Source organism: Schistocerca piceifrons, chromosome X (assembly GCF_021461385.2).
Source record: "Schistocerca piceifrons isolate TAMUIC-IGC-003096 chromosome X, iqSchPice1.1, whole genome shotgun sequence".
Taxonomy (NCBI): Eukaryota; Metazoa; Arthropoda; class Insecta; order Orthoptera; family Acrididae; genus Schistocerca; species Schistocerca piceifrons.
The window spans coordinates 349324863-349345496 of record NC_060149.1 but is presented as its reverse complement, the minus strand read 5'-3'; the positions used below and the strand labels follow the sequence as shown (position 1 = coordinate 349345496).

Sequence of the window (20634 nt, the reverse complement as noted above, 5' to 3'; positions counted from 1 at the left end):
TGGCCAAGATAGATACGAAGCCCACACCTACTACAGTAGTACAAGTTTATATGCCAACTAGCTCTGCAGATGACGAAGAAATTGAAGAAATGTATGATGAAATAAAAGAAATTATTCAGATTGTCAAGGGAGATGAAAATTTAATAGTCATGGGTGACTGGAATTCGAGTGTAGGAAAAGGGAGACAAGGAAACATAGTAGGTGAATATGGATTGGGGGACAGAAATGAAAGAGGAAGCCGCCTGGTCGAATTTTGCACAGAGCACAACATAATCATTACTAACACTTGGTTTAAGAATCATGAAAGAAGGTTGTATACATGGAAGAACCCTGGAGATACTAAAAGGTATCAGATAGATTATATAATGGTAAGACAGAGATTTAGGAACCAGGTTTTAAATTGTAAGACATTTCCAGGGGCAGATGTGGACTCTGACCACAATCTATTGGTTACGACCTGTAGATTAAAACTGAAGAAACTGCAAAAAGTTGGGAATTTAAGGAGATGGGACCTGGATAAACTAAAAGAACCAGAGGTTGTACAGAGATTCAGGGAGAGCATAAGGGAGCAATCGACAGGAATGGGGGAAATAAATACAGTAGAAGAAGAATGGGTAGCTTTGAGGGATGAAGTAGTGAAGGCAGCAGAGGATCAAGTAGGTAAAAAGACGAGGGCTAGTAGAAATCCTTGGGTAACAGAAGAAATATGGAATTTAATTGATGAAAGGAGAAAATATAAAAATGCAGTAAGTGAAACAGGCAAAAAGGAATACAAACGTCTCAAAAATGAGATCAACAGGAAGTGCAAAATGGCTAAGCAGGGATGGCTAGAGGACAAATGTAAGGATGTAGAGGCCTATCTCACTAGAGGTAAGATAGATACCGCCTACAGAAAAATTAAAGAGACCTTTGGAGATAAGAGAACGACTTGTATGAATATCAAGAGCTCAGATGGAAACCCAGTTCTAAGCAAAGAAGGGAAAGCAGAAAGGTGGAAGGAGTATATAGAGGGTCTATACAAGGGCGATGTACTTGAGGACAATATTATGGAAATGGAAGAGGATGTAGATGAAGATGAAATGGGAGATACGATACTGCGCGAAGAGTTTGACAGAGCACTGAAAGACCTGAGTCGAAACAAGGCCCCCGGAGTAGACAATATTCCATTGGAACTACTGACGGCCGTGGGAGAGCCAGTCCTGACAAAACTCTACCATCTGGTGAGCAAGATGTATGAAACAGGCGAAATACCCTCAGACTTCAAGAAGAATATAATAATTCCAATCCCAAAGAAAGCAGGTGTTGACAGATGTGAAAATTACCGAACTATCAGCTTAATAAGTCACAGCTGCAAAATACTAACACGAATTCTTTACAGACGAATGGAAAGACTAGTAGAAGCCAACCTCGGGGAAGATCAGTTTGGATTCCGTAGAAACACTGGAACACGTGAGGCAATACTGACCTTACGACTTATCTTAGAAGAAAGATTAAGGAAAGGCAAACCTACATTTCTAGCATTTGTAGACTTAGAGAAAGCTTTTGACAATGTTGACTGGAATACTCTCTTTCAAATTGTAAAGGTGGCAGGGGTAAAATACAGGGAGCGAAAGGCTATTTACAATTTGTACAGAAACCAGATGGCAGTTATAAGAGTCGAGGGACATGAAAGGGAAGCAGTGGTTGGGAAGGGAGTAAGACAGGGTTGTAGCCTCTCCCCGATGTTGTTCAATCTGTATATTGAGCAAGCAGTAAAGGAAACAAAAGAAAAATTCGGAGTAGGTATTAAAATTCATGGAGAAGAAATAAAAACTTTGAGGTTCGCCGATGACATTGTAATTCTGTCAGAGACAGCAAAGGACTTGGAACAGCAGTTGAATGGAATGAACAGTGTCTTGAAAGGAGGATATAAGATGAACATCAACAAAAGCAAAACAAGGATAATGGAATGTAGTCTAATTAAGTCGGGTGATACTGAGGGAATTAGATTAGGAAATGAGACACTTAAAGTAGTAAAGGAGTTTTGCTATTTGGGGAGCAAAATAACTGATGATGGTCGAAGTAGAGAGGATATAAAATGTAGGCTGGCAATGGCAAGGAAAGCGTTTCTGAAGAAGAGAAATTTGTTAACATCCAGTATTGATTTAAGTGTCAGGAAGTTATTTCTGAAAGTATTCGTATGGAGTGTAGCCATGTATGGAAGTGAAACATGGACGATAAATAGTTTGGACAAGAACAGAATAGAAGCTTTCGAAATGTGGTGCTACAGAAGAATGCTGAAGATTAGATGGGTAGATCACATAACCAATGAGGAAGTATTGAATAGGATTGGGGAGAAGAGAAGTTTGTGGCACAACTTGACCAGAAGAAGGGATCGGTTGGTAGGACATGTTCTGAGGCATCAAGGGATCACCAATTTAGTATTGGAGGGCAGCGTGGAGGGTAAAAATCGTAGAGGGAGACCAAGAGATGAATACACTAAGCAGATTCAGAAGGATGTACGTCGCAGTAGGTACTGGGAGATGAAAAAGCTTGCACAGGATAGAGTAGCATGGCGAGCTGCATCAAACCAGTCTCAGGACTGAAGACCACAACAACAAAACAACAATCATCTGTGTAAACGCCAATCTTTGCTACTGCCTCCAAACCACCCAAGAAGGACAAAAGATGGTTCAAATGGCTCTGAGCACTATGGGACTTAACATCTCAGGTCATCAGTCCCCTAGAACTTAGAACTACTTAAACCTAACTAACCTAAAGACATCACACACATCCATGCGCGAGGCAGGATTCGAACCTGCGACCGTAGCAGTCGCGCGGTTCCAGACTGTAGCGACTAGAACCGCTCGGCCACTCCAGCCGGCCCAAGAAGGACAACACATCGTCAGTTGGTTTGCCAGAAAAGGGAGAAATCAAATTAGCGGCGGCTGAATCCACCGATGTAGTAGATAAACTGGACGATAGCCCATCTTCTTTCACATCAACCATTTGCCTATACGTCTCTGCCAAGTCCATTGTTAACTGCTTTACCTGATTTATTAACGTACGAATCACCTCCCGCCCGGAAATACCATGCGTCCTGTACTCTGTCACTGACCCCAATACACAATTAAGTATAATAAAACAGCAACACACCGAGTGACATGGTGCAGTGCTTAACACACTGGACTCGCATTCGGGAGGACAACGGTTCAAATCTGTTTCCGACCATCCTGATTTAGGTTTTCCGTGATTTCTATAAATCGCTTCAAGCAAATGCCGGGATAGCTCCTTTGGAAGGGTACGGCCAACTTCCTTTCCATCCTTTCCTAACCCGATGGGACGATGACCTCGCTGTTTGGTCCCCTTCCCCAAATCAGCCAAAACAGCAACAACATCAGGACAATATCCTCTCACAATCATCGATTAAGGTAAGATAAAGTTCCGCCTTCTGGCCCAATCGTGCCCGACCCATCGCCGTGTCATCCTCTGCCAATGGTGTCACTGGATGCGAGATGGAGGGGCATGTGCTAATCCCTCCGCTCTCCCGGTCGTTGTCGGATTTCCTGATCTTGGAATAGCTGCTAATCGGTCGCGTAGATCCTCAATTGACCCACGTGAGGCTGAGTGCACCCCGTAACCTCCCTGCAAGGAAAAAATCCTGGCAGTGCCAGCAGTCAAACACGGGTCCTCCAGCTGGCAGTCGGCCGCGTTGACCACTCAACTACGGAGGTGGACTCTCGCAAATCTACAATACTATCTTACATCTTACGCATAATCATGAGACTTCAATTCCCTACACTGCCTAGCACCATCGTCATAACGTCGGCACCTAAAATGCTCTATTGATACAGTAGTGACTCAGTACATGGTACACACACTGTGCCCTAATAGTTTGCACTACAAGCACCTTATTGGTCATAAAGAGTGCTCCCTGAAATTGCCACGAAATTTTGACAAATCAGCCGTTCTTCCGACCTCATAAACACTACTCTAAAGTTCCGATAACACTCCCGCTTAGAAATCCTCTGCACGCTAAAGTAGAAGAACTAAACAAAACAGTTAGTCCACTGTAATTATTCCTGCTAAGTGCTGCAGCCGGTATGAGATGCTGGGTCGGGCTGCCGGTAGCCGTATCGGAGTTGCTCCAGACACGCAAATGTAGAGGCCCGAGGTTGATGACATCTACAGTAGCAGGGTTGAGACGAGGTGGTGGGTTGAGCCAGGCTGTTGACCGGTGGTCGACCAAGAAAACAGCATTAACACTCACTCATTTTATTAGAAAAGTTACAACACTCCTAGCGTTGCTCCGTAACAGTTACACCCGCTTGTCGTGTGACGACAGTTGCCGGCGGTTACTGATACTGTGGCCGATCAGCAGCCGGCTTAACGTCAACAGTAGAGCAGGACTGACTCTGGTAACCTGCGGCAGCTCGTACACCGTCTCTGCAGGTCAGGGCAGTAGCCCAGACAATGAAGACCAAACAAGGTGAAGTAGACGCAATTTTTTACGGTGGTAGGAGTTTCACGACAACGTACTAAAACTCCACATTAATGGAGTGTAAGGGTGGGGGGGGGGGGGGGCATTTATAGGTCACTTTATTAAGTTTTTCTCGAATAATTCATAAACCGCAGCTTCTAGCGAAAATTATTCCCAGTACAAATTGAAACTACATTAAATTTCGTACAAAAACGGTATTATATGTTTTTTCTTTAGAGCTAACATTTTCGGCGTTGCAGGGGATGGAAAAGCTGAAGATTATTAAAAATACTGTTTTCATGGTAAAAAATTAATGTTTACTGTTAAATAAGGTGGGGTAAGAACAAAAATATTAAATTTGTGTCCCACGTTTAAGTGCAGTAGCGATGCAATAAGGGATAAATTGTGTTCTATGGGTGTAAGAGAGTGGGGAGGCATAGGTAGAGGACAGAAGTGCAAGGGAAGTAGGCTGCCGAATTGTAGTCATGCACTTCTCTCCTTCATATGTCTGCGAAACGAAGAGCGAGTGGTGACTTCCCACCACTCTATGTAACTCGCCACCTCACAAGAAGCAACTATAGGGTGTTTCACAACGTTATACTACAATTGCCCTCCACAGGATGGTGTGTTTATTTTCCACAAAAGTGTGTTACACTACATGGGATACAGTTATGAGTTACTGTGCCACTAATACTAACGCAGAAACGCTTACGCTTTGCCAGTGATTAGTATGGCGGGCTGCAGAGGGTCTAAATAAGTTTGTGAAACACCCAGTAGTTGCTTCTTGTGATGTAGCGAGTGGAAATCACCTGTTCTGTCTTCAGGAGGGAACGGCATGACCACAGTCTGGCGAACTATCTTCCCTCGCACTTCTATCTTCACCCTCTCCACCCTGTTACACACTCGAGTATAATTTATGCCTCAGTAGGCTCTAAGATACTTATACGTGGTACAGACATTTAACATTTCATCTTAATCTACTTCATCTAACAACAGGCATTAATTTGATACCATCAGAACACTACTTTTAATAAACTGCGGGTTTTCCATCCCTCAGCAACGCCGAAACTATTGGTCGTAGAGGAAATACGAATAGTACGTTTTTTATTTTAATTTTTTACTGGGAAACAGTCTTGCTAGAAGCTATGGTTTTTGAGTCATTCAAACAAAACCTAAAAAAAGTTACATTTAACCCCCTCCCCCCCCCCCCAACCACCACGCTCACACCCAACTGGTGGGGATTTATAGTATGTCGTTAATGACACTTCCTCATACAACTATACAAAATTTTGTGTCTATGTTTTTATTCTCGTAATTTTCCTTCATTGACCACAGGGCGCGCCTGTAGACAGGGTAGTCCGCCATGGTTCTTGTAGCGGATGACAGCTCACATCGGTAGTGTTCGCCATTCCTAGCGGAGGCGTACAGCGCAAGTACAGGCTGATGTCGGCTGTACAACTCCGGTCACGAACGGCTGACCTCCGAGGCAGAAATCCAGCTACTGCCGAAGTGAACCCGAGGTGGTCCACCAGTGGAAGGTGCCAACTTCACGGGAGTAGACTTAGAGCCAGTAGTCGGCTCGTCGACCATGTCACCCTGTTGCCTGATATCAACCTACAGCCGTAGTAGGTGCTGCGAGACTCCGATTATCTCTACTGGAAATAATGGGTATCTATACAGGTTTGGTGTCCAATAGTGCCGGGGCATTGCTTCTAAACACGTACCCCAAGACAGTGTTGCGGCCAGAATGTGGGCAACTGGCCTGCGACTTCCGTGGTCGCCCTGCCATTCTGCTTCGCCGACAGTACTGCGAGTACTGGCCTCTGACACGCAATGTGGAAACCAGAGGGTGTTACTGCCGCATCTCATGCAATGGTGTTTTGGTTCGCTCCGTGCCGAGTGGCGGTCGCGGCCTCCTTACAACAGCTGCGGCAATTCCGCTTAGTAGCACCGAAAACTAGTGGCGGCGGTATGAGACAGAGCACAAGCTCGGAATACGAAAGGATGATGAAGGAAATCGGCCATGGCCATTTCAAAGGAACTAGCTAGGCATTTTGCCGGAGAAGTTTAGGGATATCAGTAAAAACCTAAATCTGGGTGAGCGGACGGGGATTTGAACTGTCGTCCTCTAGAATGCGAGTCCATTGTGCTAATCACTGCGCCATCTTTCTCGGTCCAGATGATACGAGAGGACTTCAGAATGTAAGTTATACGTTATTATGGCAGGCAAAGAAACTTTTATTGAATGCTGTACTACTCTTTAAAATGGCAGACATACGTGACACTTGTTTTCGACATAGTCACCAGCTCTTTGTAAAACAACGATCGGATGTTCAACCAATCGTTCAGCGCCTCGACGATCCATCCCTTGCTGAGGCAGTCATTCGAGAACCACTGTGTGAACGTCCTCATCGTCGGAAAATTTGTAACTGCTGTGAATCACTTTCTCGATTGACTGAAAATTTCCGTCTGTGGCCCATATCGATGGTCTTCCTTCCCGTTCAGCATGACCCATGTCTGTGCGCCGTTGTCAGATTACCAGCTCTGTTTCACTATGGCTGGACGTGACATCGCATTTAGTTTAAATACCGCCAGAATTTCACGGTGACCCTGTGAATCATTTAGATGTTTCACCTATAAGAATTGTATATCTAAATTGTACACGTTTTCAACGTGAAATTCTGGCGCTCACTTACGCCCTGGAGTTCGTTTCCAACTGCCGCTCCCACAGTGTGATGCACACCGCAGCACTGCCACTGCAGCAGACCAAGAACATGTGCTCTCTTCTCAGAGTGCGCCACTCGTGCTGCGTAATGATCTTAGCCTGGGACGACGCGTGTAACTCTTTCAAGTCCCCTGACACTACGCGCTACGCCACGGAATCTCAAAGAGCGGAGCGAAGGAAAGTTGCAGTTATTTTGAACATAATTGAATCTACGTTTACGTTATTTTGTGCTCCATTTATCAAATTTTGTTGGTGGTAGCGTAGTTAATTTTAGCCTCCCATCAAATCTAACCTGAATGCCAGCAAATATTTAAAAGTATGAGCGAGTGATGACAGGCAGTGAGCGAGAATAGGCTTCTCATTTAAGGATAATCACGGTTAGTTCAAATATATGCTTACTTCTTAGTCGGAATTATAGCAGTTCCAGCTTCGACACATAGGTAGAACATTAAATAATTAATTTTTCACCTGCTCTCATATCCTCTCTCCATCGTCGTTATAGTATCCGAACAAATTAGTACTAGGAGTTAGTTACTACTGAAATGTTCAGTTACTGCTACCTGGAGTCCCATGTAGCGTACTGATATCATTACAGTTGTAACAACGATGCAGTCACAGATATTTAAAGAACGCGCACTCGCTTGCCATGATCCCAAATGCACTTGACGCTTGTTATCAATCCTGCCGCTTTTCACGTAATGTAGTGAGGTCTAACAAACTAGGTCAGTGCTATACGGTGCATTTGTGTAACTCCGTTTAATATACAGGGTGACCTAAAAGTTTGTTAACATTTTAAAACCCGCTAATTCAGGGAATAATGTAGATAGGGAGGTAAAAATTGATATACATGCCTGAAATGACATGGTGTTTCACTGAAACCAAAAACGAGTGCAAAAACTGGCTAACAGACAATGCTGGACAGTAAAATGTCAGTGTCGCCGCATGAGAATCGTGTATAAAATGAGCTGTAATGAGAGAAGGTTTATAAACACGTGCTGGAAGGTACGACCTTTATTCAGTATGGCGCTCCTCTCCATATTGCTATGCTTGTGAAAGACGTCTTGTGTACATCGCTTGGTGAGGATCGAATGCTGCGTTGTCACGTCCGTCATCCTTGACCTCCCAAGTCCCCAGCCCTTAATCCGTGTCATTATTGATTGTGGGGTCATCTGCAGTCGCAAGCCTACCACGATCATCCGATTTCATTAGGAATGCTAAAAGAAAACATCCGACGGCAGTTTCTCACCATACCTACTGTTCAGTGCTGTTCACAACATTGTCGCTCCACTACAGGTATTGTTGATGAATGACAGCCGATATGTTGAGCATGTGTTACAAAAAGCACCGTCTTTCCCAAAAATCAATTTTTATGCTAATTATTACTTTTGTATACACGTCAAAAACAGTTTTGCATCACCCCGATTCCAGGAACTCCTGAAGATAGACGTTGACTGTGGTTATTGTATCACACACACAGTCCCTTTGACTGTCACTAAACCCACCCGAAGATGTAAACAACCATGCATGAGCAGCGCCTATTAGACGGAGGGGGTCCGACAGCCGATCAGTTCCACTCATTACACCAGGAAGGAGGTACACAGCACGTGTTGTCTGTAGTTCAACCGTACCTAGACGGTCAATACCGCGGTTCGATCGCTTCTGCATTGTTACTTTGTGCCAGGAAGGGCTCTCAGCAAGGGAACTGTCCAAGCGTCTCGGAGTGAACCAAAGTGATGTTGTTTGAACATGGAAGAGATACAAAGAGACAGGAACTATTGATGACATGCCTCGCTCAGGCCACCCAAGGGCTGCTACTGCAGTGGATGATCGGTACCTACGGATTATGGCTCGGAGGAATCCTGACAGCAACGTCAGAATGTTGAATAATGCAGCCACAGGACGTCGTGTTACGACTCAAACTGAGCGCAATAGGCTGCATCATGCGTAACTTCACTCCCGACGTCCAAGGCGAGATCCATCTGTGCAACCACGACACCATGCAGTACGGTATAGATTTGCCCAACAACATTCCGAAAAGGCCGCTCAGGATCGGCATCGCGTTCTCTTCAACGATGAGTGTCGCATGTGCCTTCAATCAGACAATCATCGGAGACGTGTTTGGAGGCAACTCGGTCACGCCAAACGCCTTAGACACACTGTCCAGCGAGTGTAGCAAGGTGGAGGTTCCCTTCTGTTTTGGGATGGCATTATGTGGGACCGACGTACGCCGCTGGTGGTCATGGAAGGCACCGTAACGGAAGTACGATACGTGAATGCCATCCTCCGACCTATAGTACAACTATATCAGCAGCATATGGGTGAGGTATTCGTCTTCATGGACGACGATTAGCGCCCCCGTCGTGCACATCTTGTGAATGACTTCCTTCAGGATAACAACATCTCTCGACTAGAGTGACCAGCATGTTCTCCAGACATGAACCCTATCGAACATACCTGGGATAGATTGAAAAGGGCTGTTTATGAACGACGTGAAGCACTCTGAGGCATCTACTTTGAATCGCCGTTGAAGAGTGGGACAATCTGGACCAACAGTGCCTTGATTAACTTGTGGATAGTATGGCACGACGAATACAGGCATGCATCAATGCAAGAGGACGTGCTACTGGGTATTAGGGGTACCGACGTGTACAGTAATCTGGACCACCACTTCTGAAGGCCTCGCTGTATGGTGGTGCAATATGCAATGTGTGGGTTTCATGAGCAATAAAAATGGCGGAAATGATGTTTATGTTTATCTGTATACCAATTTTCTGAACAGGTTCCGGAACTCTCGGAACCGAGGTGAAGCAAAATTTTTTTGATGTGTTTATTATGTGAAACGCCATGCGCTGGTGATTTGCTGAACTTTTTTGGTTTCAAGAAAACCCCATCTAATTCCAAGCATGTGTGTATATTTTTACCTCTCTGTCTACATTTCCCCGCGAAGTATTGAATTTTCTAATTTTAACTGACGTTTGGATCACCCCGTACAAACAACAGACATTGTCTTGCGTACGTATCACTTACTGTCGCCAAGTGGGGTATTTTTATTTCAAAGCAACAGTTCCATTTTGTACCCGTGCGAATTGGCATCACCATTTGTCTATATTATCTCGAGATAAATAGCTCTGTCTTTTATACGTGCAACTTATTACCGCAACTTGTGGTCTCGTCAAGGAACAATAGATTCCACGTCTTTCCCATACGATATTACTTCTGTTGCAGGAGATGTTCAGTCATATAAATAATGGAACTGGTAGAGATTTTTATTGTGCATTCGTTGTCCGAGCATACAGCAAATGTTCCCTCTGGCAATGCTAACACATGATAGGCAGAGATCGGCAGTACGCATTTAGCCGACTGCGTGCTGTGTTGCAGCCCGAGGTCGTCGCACTCTGCGCTGCACCAGGTGACGCGGATGATGGACGCGATGACGCTGCTGGAGCCGTTCGCCTTCACCAAGATGACGACGACGCGCTGGCAGTCGCACGCGCCGCCCCCGCAGCCACAGCGCCGGACAGCCGCCACGCAGCACCCGCAGCCCGCTCACCGCCCACGCGCCCGCCTGCACAGGAACAAGTCACCCGCCACAGGTCAGTCGCTCGCAAACCGCCTACCCTCACTTTGTGGCTGTGGCGGTTTGTCAACGGGTACCGTACAATATTTACGTACACTATATGATCAAAAGTATCCAGACACCCATTAGTGGACGTTAATAAGGGGTGCGTGCTTCCTTCGCCTTTATAACGACTTCAGTTCTGCTGGGGACACGTTCAATGACGTGTCTCAATGACTGTGGAGGAATGGCATTCTTCCTCGAGAGTCGAAACCAGAGATGGTAGTGATGTTGGATGCTGGGGTCTGGAGTAAAGTTGACGTTCTGACTCACGCTAAAGGTTTTTCTTTGCGTTCATGCCGGCACTCTAAGCAGGCCACTCCATTTTAGGCATATTATTGGCCACAAAACATTATCTCACAGATGCTGCTTTACGACAGGGAACATTGTCCCGCTGGCATAAACCAGGATTGTCTCCGAAGTGTTCCACTGCTGTACGCAGTACAGCGCTTTCTTAAGTGCAGTAAGGAAGCCACATCCTAGCCACGAAAAATGCACCCATACGGCCATCTGTAACCGTATTTCACCGTAGGCACTATATATCATGGCAAGCAACGTTCTGTAGGCACTCAACAAACTAAAACCTCTCTATCGGATTCTCGATGGGTGTAGCGTGATTCATCACTCAAAATCACTCGTTTCCAACAACTCACTCTTCAGTGGCGTCGCACTTTACATCACTACAAGTGTCTCTTTGCGCTGACTACAGAAATTTGTGACTTAACAGGAATTATTCCATAAGAGTACGCCATTCTTTTCGACTCCTTATGCAGTCATTATGCTAGATGCACTGAGATTCGTGAGTAATTTTTACCGCTGATTTCATACGACTTTTTACAATCAGCCTACCCCAGTGCTCGACGGTCCCTGTTGGTCGATACATTGAGTCTGCATGGTCTTGGTTTAGCTGTTGTTGTTCCTTTGCATTTCCACTTCACAATCGCGTCACCAGTCGACTTGTGAAGCTTTAGAACGGCCGAAATATCCGTGATGGATTCATTACTTAGGTGACATGCAGTGACTATACAGTCCATGTTCGAAGTCACTAAGCTCTCCTGACCGACCCATTCTGCCGTTACTACTCCTCTACTGACAACACACTCCACACCTCCGTTTCTACTGGCGGATCCGCCTCACGTGACATCCAGTGGTCAGTTCCGTATTATATAAGGGTAACCGTATACTTCTGCTCAAATAGTGAATGTTGATACTACAGCTATGAGTTGGCCATTTGTTTTCCCTGGAACATTTTTCATGAAATCTCCAGTCACAGCCTTCGCTCTATGAATGATAGTATGCTGGAATAAAAGAGAAGAGGGTGAGCGCTTGTGATCCCCCGTCTTCGAGTTCATTAAAAATTTTGTATCTGCTCCAGCGCGTGGATCTGCTCCTGTGAACCGCTTCTGCAAAAAAGGCCGAGAGTAAAGGACGCGAGTAGGAGCAGGAAAGGGTGAAGTACTTCGGTACTGCGTGTAAATTTAAAGCACCTTTACTATAGGAAGAATATGAATACTTAAATTGTTACTTAACTTTGGCGTTCATGCGAAGCCGTACATCAATCAAAGCTAACATCGACTAGAAGTTTCAAAGGCAAAATCTGTAGTGGCTCGTCCACTATGCAATAGAAACTATCTTGCTAGGTCGTCTGCTCGTAATCAAATGGGCTGAACGTGGAGCGGCGCTCGTCGAGCTCCACATCGTCGGCTAGAGGGCGCTGTGGTCGGAGTTGTTCGTCCGCTCTCGTAGTGCCAACCTAAGAACTTGTACCTAAGCCGTCGCATCGTAGCTATCGATACCACAAAAATTGTGGCAGTATCGTGAGGGAGATGCTGTTCCGGCCGTAGTGAAGCATCTATCCCACTTCCTAGGACGAAACCACGGAAAATCTAAATCTGAGCTGAGACTTTTAACTCGATCCTCTGACCCACCAGTCCAGTGAAGAGGGCATCAGCCACTTCCAGTTGGTTTACACAGTGTGAGAAGCAGACAGCTGTTCCGTATTACCTCAAAATCTTCATAATTCAGGATCCGAGGGGTTATCATCAGCTGAAAAAAAACCAGAACGCATTGACATACCATAGTGTCTCAACTACGATATTTCTCTCAGCGAACAAGATACTCCAGTAGCTAGAACTAACTTGACTAAAAACCATCGTTGGACTGGTACTAGCTGAAAAATCCATACTCCTTCAGTGACGTCATTTACATCTACATCTACGTGATTACTCTGCTATTCACAATAAAGTATCTGGCAGAGGGTTCAATGAACCACCTTCAAGCTGTCTCTCTACCGTTCCACTCGCGAACGGCACGTGGGAAAAACGAGCACTTGAATTTTTCTGTGTGAGCCCTGATTTTTCTTATTTTATCGTGATGATCATTTCTCCCTATGTAGGTGGGTGGCAACAGAATGTTTTCGCAATCGGAGGAGAAAACTGGTGATTCACATTTCATGAGAAAATCCCGTCGCAACGAAAAACGCCTTTGCTTTCATGATTACCACTTCAATTCACGTATCATGTCTGTGACACTATCTCCCTTATTTCGCGGTTATACAAAACGAGCTGCCCTTCTTTGAGCTTTTTCGATTTCATCCGTCAGTCCCACCTGATGCGGATCCCACGCAGCACAGCAATACTGCAGAATAGGGTGGACAAGCGTGTTGTAAGCAGTCTCTTTAGTACACCTGTTGCATTTTCAAAGTGTTCTGCCTATGAATCGCAGTCTTTGGTTTGCTCTACCCACAATATTATCTATGTGATCGTTCCAATTTAGGTTATTTATAATTGTAATCCCTAAGTATTTGTCTGAATTTACAGCCTTAAGATTTGTGTGACTTATCGGGTAATCGAAATTTAGCGGATTTCTTTTAGCACTCGTGTGAATAACTTCACACTTTTCTTTATTCAGGGTCAATTGCCACTTTTCGCACCATACAGATATCTTATGTAAATTATTTTGCTTGTATTTTTGATCATCTGATGACTTTACAAGACGGTAAATGACAGCATCATCTGGAAACAATCTAAGACGGCTACTCAGATTGTCCCCTATGTCGTTAATATAGACCAGGAACAATAGAGGGCCTATAATACTTCCTTGGGGAATGCCGGATATACTTCTGTTTTACTCGATGACTTTCCGTCTATTACTACGAATGTGACCTTTCTGACAGGAAATCACGAATCCAGTCGCAGCCTACTCCGTAGGCTACGGTTTAGATAGTTTTGATGCACGGCAGTTCTTTAGTTTCACGAGCCTTATTTTATGTGCTGTCACCGTCTATCTCTAATAGTTACTAGAAAGTTAGGTAGGAGCTTCATTTCCGGTAACTTTTCTTGAATGGAGAGGTCTGCAATTGGGTCCAAGGCGCGTGACATGCTGCGTGAATCAGTAAGTGTCAACATTGACACATGAGCCGCCGAAATTGAGTCAGGCTGAAAGGAGTTACACCAGGCTGGGTGGTGGGAGTGCTGGCTCCGCTTCCAAATGACAAATCTGTGGCCTGCGTTTGCCACGAATCTTACAAGTCTCCGGTCGGATTTCAACATACATTGAACGACTCAGATATTACTATTTGTCAGTTTTCCTGGATTCTTGACAGAACTTTGGGTTTGACCACATTCCTGCATTTGTATAAGGCGCAGACAAATGAAAACTAGACAGATGGGAAAAAAGGAAGAAAAGTCTTCATTATTTCAAAAGTAATCGCCATAATTGTTAATACATTTATCCCACTGTGAGACAAGACGGTCAGTGGCTTCACGGAAAAGTTTGCGGTTGCTTACGGAACCGTGATTTTACCCGGGCTTGTACCTCTTCGTCCGAAGCAAATCGACTGCCACTAGTATCTTACTTCAGGGCACCAAAATTATGGATATCGCATGGGAAGAGATTGGGACTCTATGGAGTATGTGTAAGGGCATCCGAGTGAAACTTCTGCAGCGTAGTCGAAACGTGAGGGCGGGCATTTTGTTGACAGGTTGTGTTGACTACATTGCAGTCGTTTCGCTGGGAATCTCTTACACGTACCCCATACAGTCCCGATCCCTCCCCATGCGATTTCCAGATTTGTGGAACCGCCGGCCGCAGTGGCCGAGCGGTTCTAGGCGCTTCAGTCTGGAACCACGCGACCACTACGGTCGCAGGTTCGAATCCATCCTCGGGCTTGGATGTGTGTGATGTTCATAGGTTAGTTATGTTTAAGTAGTTCTAAGTTATAGGGGACTGATGACCTCAGATGTTAAATCCCATAGTGCTCAGAACCATTTGAACCATTTTTTTGGAACCCTGACGAACGATACTCGTGGCTGTAGATTTGCTTCGGACGAAGAGGTGCACGGATGGGTACAATCATCATTTTGTAGGCAACCGCAAACACTTTTCCAAGAAGGTAGTGACCCCCTTGCCTCGCAGAGGGATAAATGTATCAACACTTTGCTGACCGGCGATACCACAGCGGTGTCGTGCGCGAAATAGTCGTCAAAGACCAACGACACAACAGTGGTGTCGTGTGCACAGTATCGCCGGGAGGCCGGCGACATCACAGTGGGGTCGTGAGCATATTATCGCACAGTGGCCTGTGACAGCACTTAAGTATCATTTTCATTCTGTTGGTGTTTTGTTTAGGTAACAATAAGTTACACACCCTATCAAGTTTTTTGTTTTTATAAGTACTTGTGCACTTTCATCATGGCAGACGGAAGAGACGATACGAATATTTACGATGAATGCGCGGACGTCTTGTCTGACGTTCAGGCGTGATTGGGAAGAAGACATTGGATATCAAAAAAATGAAAATTAAGCAAAATCGTCAGAGGATAGATAGTGAAATACGTCCAAGAAGAACTCGGCGAACGCTACGGTTGCCATCTGATTCGGAAGAATTTACTGAGGACCAATAACAAATTTGAAGGATCTCCGGGTCCACACATGTTTCCCAAAGATACACAGAGCGTGGTGGATATCGTAGAATTATGTATTGGGAACGATCTGTTTGAATATATTAGCAACGAAACCAATAAGTATTACAGTCAAAATTTCAATAGAAGGGAACTGGATTTTAAAAAATGCCAAATTTGTCGATGTTATGGGGCCCGAACTTCGTTGATAGACACACCGATATTTTGCAAAACGATTCAGACAAATATTATCATTTTTACATTTTTCCGACAACAACAATAAACCGAATAATGCCGACCGGCTTTTCAAAGTGCAATTCGTAACTGATTATTTTTCCATAAAGTTTAAAGAAACGTTTAATCTAAGTCAAAACATCTCAGTTGATGAAGGAATGAAACCATGGCGTGGACAGTTAAATTTTAAAGTTTACAATCCGTCGAAAATTACCAAATATGGCTTTCGGAGCTGTGTGATTCGAGTAAGGGATACATTTCCTCATTCGAGATATGTTCCGGCGCTGGACAACCTTTAGGAAAAACAATGATGGAACTATTGACACCTTCTTATGGAAAGTGGCATCACCTCTGCATAGATAATTATTATAACAGTGTAGAACTTGCAGAGAAGTTACTTGAAAAGAAAATTCGAGTTTGTGGAACGATACAGCAAAATGGAGGATTTCCGGAAAAATTAAAGCTCGCAAAAATCAATGTGTTTGAAGCTTGTCATTAACCCAAAGGTGACAAGCGGCCGGCGACAAGCCAATCCGAATTAGCGCTGCCGGCACCAAGCGAATAAATTTATAAGAGACGGGCGGACGGCAAAGTGTCAACAGTTATGGCGATTACATCTGAAATAATGAACACTTTACTTACTTTTATCCATCTGCCTCATTTTCATACAACTGCCCCTTATACTACATTGCATGACTGAAGATGAATGTGGTATTTGAGATTCCATCGTAATCTCACGACTGTGCACATCCGACTGCTAATCTCTCCCTAGCCCATTTTAGTGTCGACCGGTTGGAAACATGCTCATTGCTGTGTTCTATCGCGCGATAGATTGAAACGCCGCGCCGGTTCATCTAGAGCCCGGCGGCCCGGATAAGCGTTCGTCGGCACGAGTGCAGAGTGCACTGCTCACGACCACCGCAGCGCCACTGCCCGCTTCAGCGGACTTGGCTTGGCTTCACAAGGAGTGCCGGACACACATTCCGCCGCCAGATACCCATCATCTGTGGTACAAAGCGTGTGTGTTGTGAGGCCTCACGAGCTTGATGTCGTTGTTGCTGCCGTAGGGCTTGTTTGCCACGCTGTGTAACATTTTTCGAGCACGACTGTCATGCTTTCGTGGTTGTTTTATTTGCCTGTTGCGTTTTTATACATTGTCAGTTGTGTAATTTTGGTCTCTGGCGGTTTCCTGATGAGTGTAGTTCCATTTGCGCAATTTGCAGGGCCAAGGGTGCCAACTGGCTCCGCTCATACCGACCTGCTTTCGTCCACTGCCCCTGTGAGGCAACCTTCTTGTTTCACCTTGAGCCCATTTTACACGAACAACTTCTTGTCTCAGTTGAGAACTCGTGGCAAGTGAGTCTACTGCAACAACTCGGACGTTTTATCCTGTACTCTGTCTCGTCCGTCACGAGTGGCCATTTTCGTTTACACGGCTGCACCAAAATTCGTGCGTTGTCAGAGCTGTCTGCTGTGCAGTTTGGCACCTGCAAGGTGACAGTGACTTAGCGAGGAACCATCATTTTCACGGCTTTATGCTGTACGTGTCGCTTCACGTTTCCTCTTCACTATCACATCTGAAAAAGTAGACCTAGGGATGTTTAGGAGTGTGGAAATCTCGCGCACAGACGTATGGCATAACTGACATCCAATCACCTGACCACGCTCGAAGTCCGCGAGGTCCGCGGAGCGCCCCATTCTCCGCTCTCGCGATGTCTAATGGCTACTGAGGTCTCTGATATGGAGTACCTGCCAGTAGGTGGCAGCACAATGCACCTAATATGAAAAACGTATGTTTTTGGGGGTGTCCGGATACTTTTGATCACATAGTGTATATGAGCAGAGCAGTAACGAATGGGGAATCATTCTAGCGACGATAAGTAGCGCAAATGCGGAAATCCGCTGACTTAAGCGACTTTGACAAAAACCAGATTGTTTTGGCCCAGTGCCTGTAAGCGAGCATCTAGTAAACGGCGAAGCTAGTCGGCTTTTCGCTTGCTACTGTCGTGACCGTCTATGGAAAGTGGTTGAAGAATGATGAAACCAGGAGCAGATGACAATACGTTTTACAATATATGTACAAAGTAAAAGCCTAGACAATGCGTAAATAATAACGTAAATGAATAAACGTTCATACCTCATCACGGAACATAGGGATCGGAGGCTTGCCTGCTCTCTAAAGCAGGATAGGTGGCGATCTGTGGCATATCTAACTACAGAGTACAGTGCTGGTGCAGGCACAAGTGTTTTGGAGCACACCATTCGGCGCACAGTGATGTTCCGCAGCAGAGGACCCCTACGTGCTCCCACGTTGACCCAACAACATCGTCGGTTATAATTACAGTGGGCACGGGATCACCGTGACTGGGCAGCGGGTCAGTGGAACTGTGTCGCCTGGTCGGATGAATCCCATTTATTGATAAACCAAGTCGATGGTCGTGTCCAGATACGCCGTCATCCAGGCGCTCTGCTGCTCGAAACATGCAGCGCACCACGGACGCAGGCCAGTCTGAGTAGTATTATGGCATGGGGGAGATTCGCCTGGGCTTCCATGGGACCTGCGGAAGTAATCTAAGGCACCATGACACATCTGGACTCCATGAACATTATTGGGGACCACCTGTAACTCCTTATGCTTGATGTCTTCCTCAACAGCGATGGCATCTTCCAGCAGGATAACAGTCCGTGTCAGAAGGCAAGAATCGTGCTGCAATGGTTTGAGGAGCATGATTGTGAGCTCACGTTGATGTCTTGGTCATAAAATTCGGCTTATCTGAATCAGATTAAACCCAACTGGGACGCTATCGGGCACCAGCATTTTTATAACGATTCTTTTCCCAAAACATTGACTTGTACTTCAGAGTGAAGCCATTTTGTTAAAAACCATTTAAAATACCCGTACGTATTACGTTAGACAATATCATCAGTTTCAAAGCAGTTTTTGAAATTTTGTTCTAGGTCGAAAATTGTGGCGTTCAGAGCTCCCACCAGCCGCCTTCGCACTCTGTGAAGATTTTTCGTCGATGTCGTGTAGTGTCTTCTGGGCGCAAATCTTTTACTTAAAAAGACAGAAAACAATCTTAAGGGTGTACAATAAATGTCTAAAGTCAGTTTGGTAATTTGTTTGTTTTTAGTTGGAAAAAAAAGGAACGTGTACATCGGTTCCAAATCGAGCGTCACCCTGGTCTACCTCCCTTAACTTCTGATGATAGCAGACGACGACATAATCTGTTCTGCGCATGCAAAGTCTGAAACATACTCAAGATTTCATAGCTCCACACTAGGCGCAGGCAGTCGGTCACTGACGTCACTGTTCCGCTCCCTACTTAGCTGGCTGCTGATTTACACGCAAGCACAGAATGCGCACCAACAATGAGTAGTCGTTTGTGGCGAGAAAGTCGCTGGTGTAAAATGGGGTTTGAGTGTAGGAAACCAGCATACCACAGCCCGTGGCACTACCTCGTTACCCGCTTGTGTCGTTAGTTCTGAGGGACTGGCTCTGCTCTGGAAACCTCCTTGCAGGTACTAACGAAAGGGCAACCAGGTTCACTGGCAGCAAACCCCTCCACTTTTGAAGCTGGTGACTCTGGCCAATACCCTCTTAGCCACCGTAATTGAGGCAAAGATTTATGAACTATCGTCCTTAGTTCACTCCTTCCCTACTCCAAATCCCCACCACCACCCCTCTATGCCACTTGGGCTGTTATCCATTGTTTATTTCGGACCTAATTTATTACCCTGGAGTGGATCTTATGGGTTGAAGGACAAATGTTGGTGTTTATTTAGAATGTAATATATTACCCAATTAATTATCCTTATCACTACAGTTTATTACCTTATCGCTGATATTTATTACCCAATTGGGATAATTTGTGACTCAATATGGCGGATGCAGTACGGCCAACACTATGACATCACAATCAAACTTGACTGAGAGGGTTCTGGGCAATGATTATGACCTACAAGGGGCGTTTGAAAAGTCCATGCAAAAATAAAAACTACTTACGTGTTTGGGGTAAACCTTTTCTATTTTTCGACATAGTCTCCTTTTAGACTTATACACTTCGTCCAACGCTGTTCTAATTTGTTGATCCCTTCCGAATAATAGAAATTGTCCAAGTCTGCAAAATAGCTATTAGTTGCTGCAATCACCTCCTCATTTGAATAAAATCTTTGTCCCGCCAGCTATTTCTTCAAATTGGGGAACAAATAGTAGTCCAATGGAGCCAAGTCTGGAGAATAGGGGGGATGTGAAACGAGTTAGAATCCTATTTCCATTAATTTTGCGACCACAACTGCTGAGGTGTGTGCTGAAGCATTGTCATGATGGAAAAGGACTTTTTTGCGGTCCAATCGCCTGCGTTTTTCTTTCAGCTCGGTTTTCAAACGGTCCAATTATGACGAATAATATGCACCTGTAATAGTTTTACCCTTTTCCAGATAGTCGATGAGGATTATCCCTTGTGAATCCCAAAAGACAGTAACCATAATCTTTCTGGCCGAAGGAATTGTCTTCGCCTTTTTTGGTGCAGATTCTCCCTTGGTAAACCCAATGTTTAGATTGTTGTTTGGTCTCTGGAGTACGAGGTTTCATCCACACTGTCGAAACGATACTTAAAGTCCAGCGGATTCTTCCTGAACAGCTGCAAACCATCCTTGCAACACTTCACACGATTCCGTTTTTGGTCAAGCGTGAGCA

At 45.0% G+C, this 20634-nt stretch overlaps 2 protein-coding genes across 3 annotated transcripts in view; one reads left to right on the top strand and one right to left on the bottom strand.

Annotated features, from left to right (window-relative positions):
- The window catches only part of LOC124722349 (trithorax group protein osa-like), a 63037-nt gene extending 57213 nt beyond the window's left edge, over positions 1-5824 (bottom strand). Inside the window, exon 1 of the mRNA XM_047247522.1 lies at positions 5735-5824. Coding sequence (XP_047103478.1) covers positions 5735-5824 — 90 coding nt within the window. The remainder of the gene's footprint in view (positions 1-5734) is intronic.
- Positions 1-20634, top strand: part of LOC124721695 (katanin p60 ATPase-containing subunit A-like 1) — a 202182-nt gene that overhangs the window by 75020 nt on the left and 106528 nt on the right. Inside the window, exon 3 of one of the 2 annotated variants that reach the window (XM_047246779.1) lies at positions 10563-10777. In XM_047246779.1, the coding sequence (XP_047102735.1) occupies positions 10603-10777 (175 nt within the window). In that variant the 5' untranslated portion in view covers positions 10563-10602. Of the gene's footprint in view, positions 1-10472; positions 10778-20634 lie in introns of those variants that run through there. The other variant, XM_047246780.1, reaches the window with a different exon arrangement.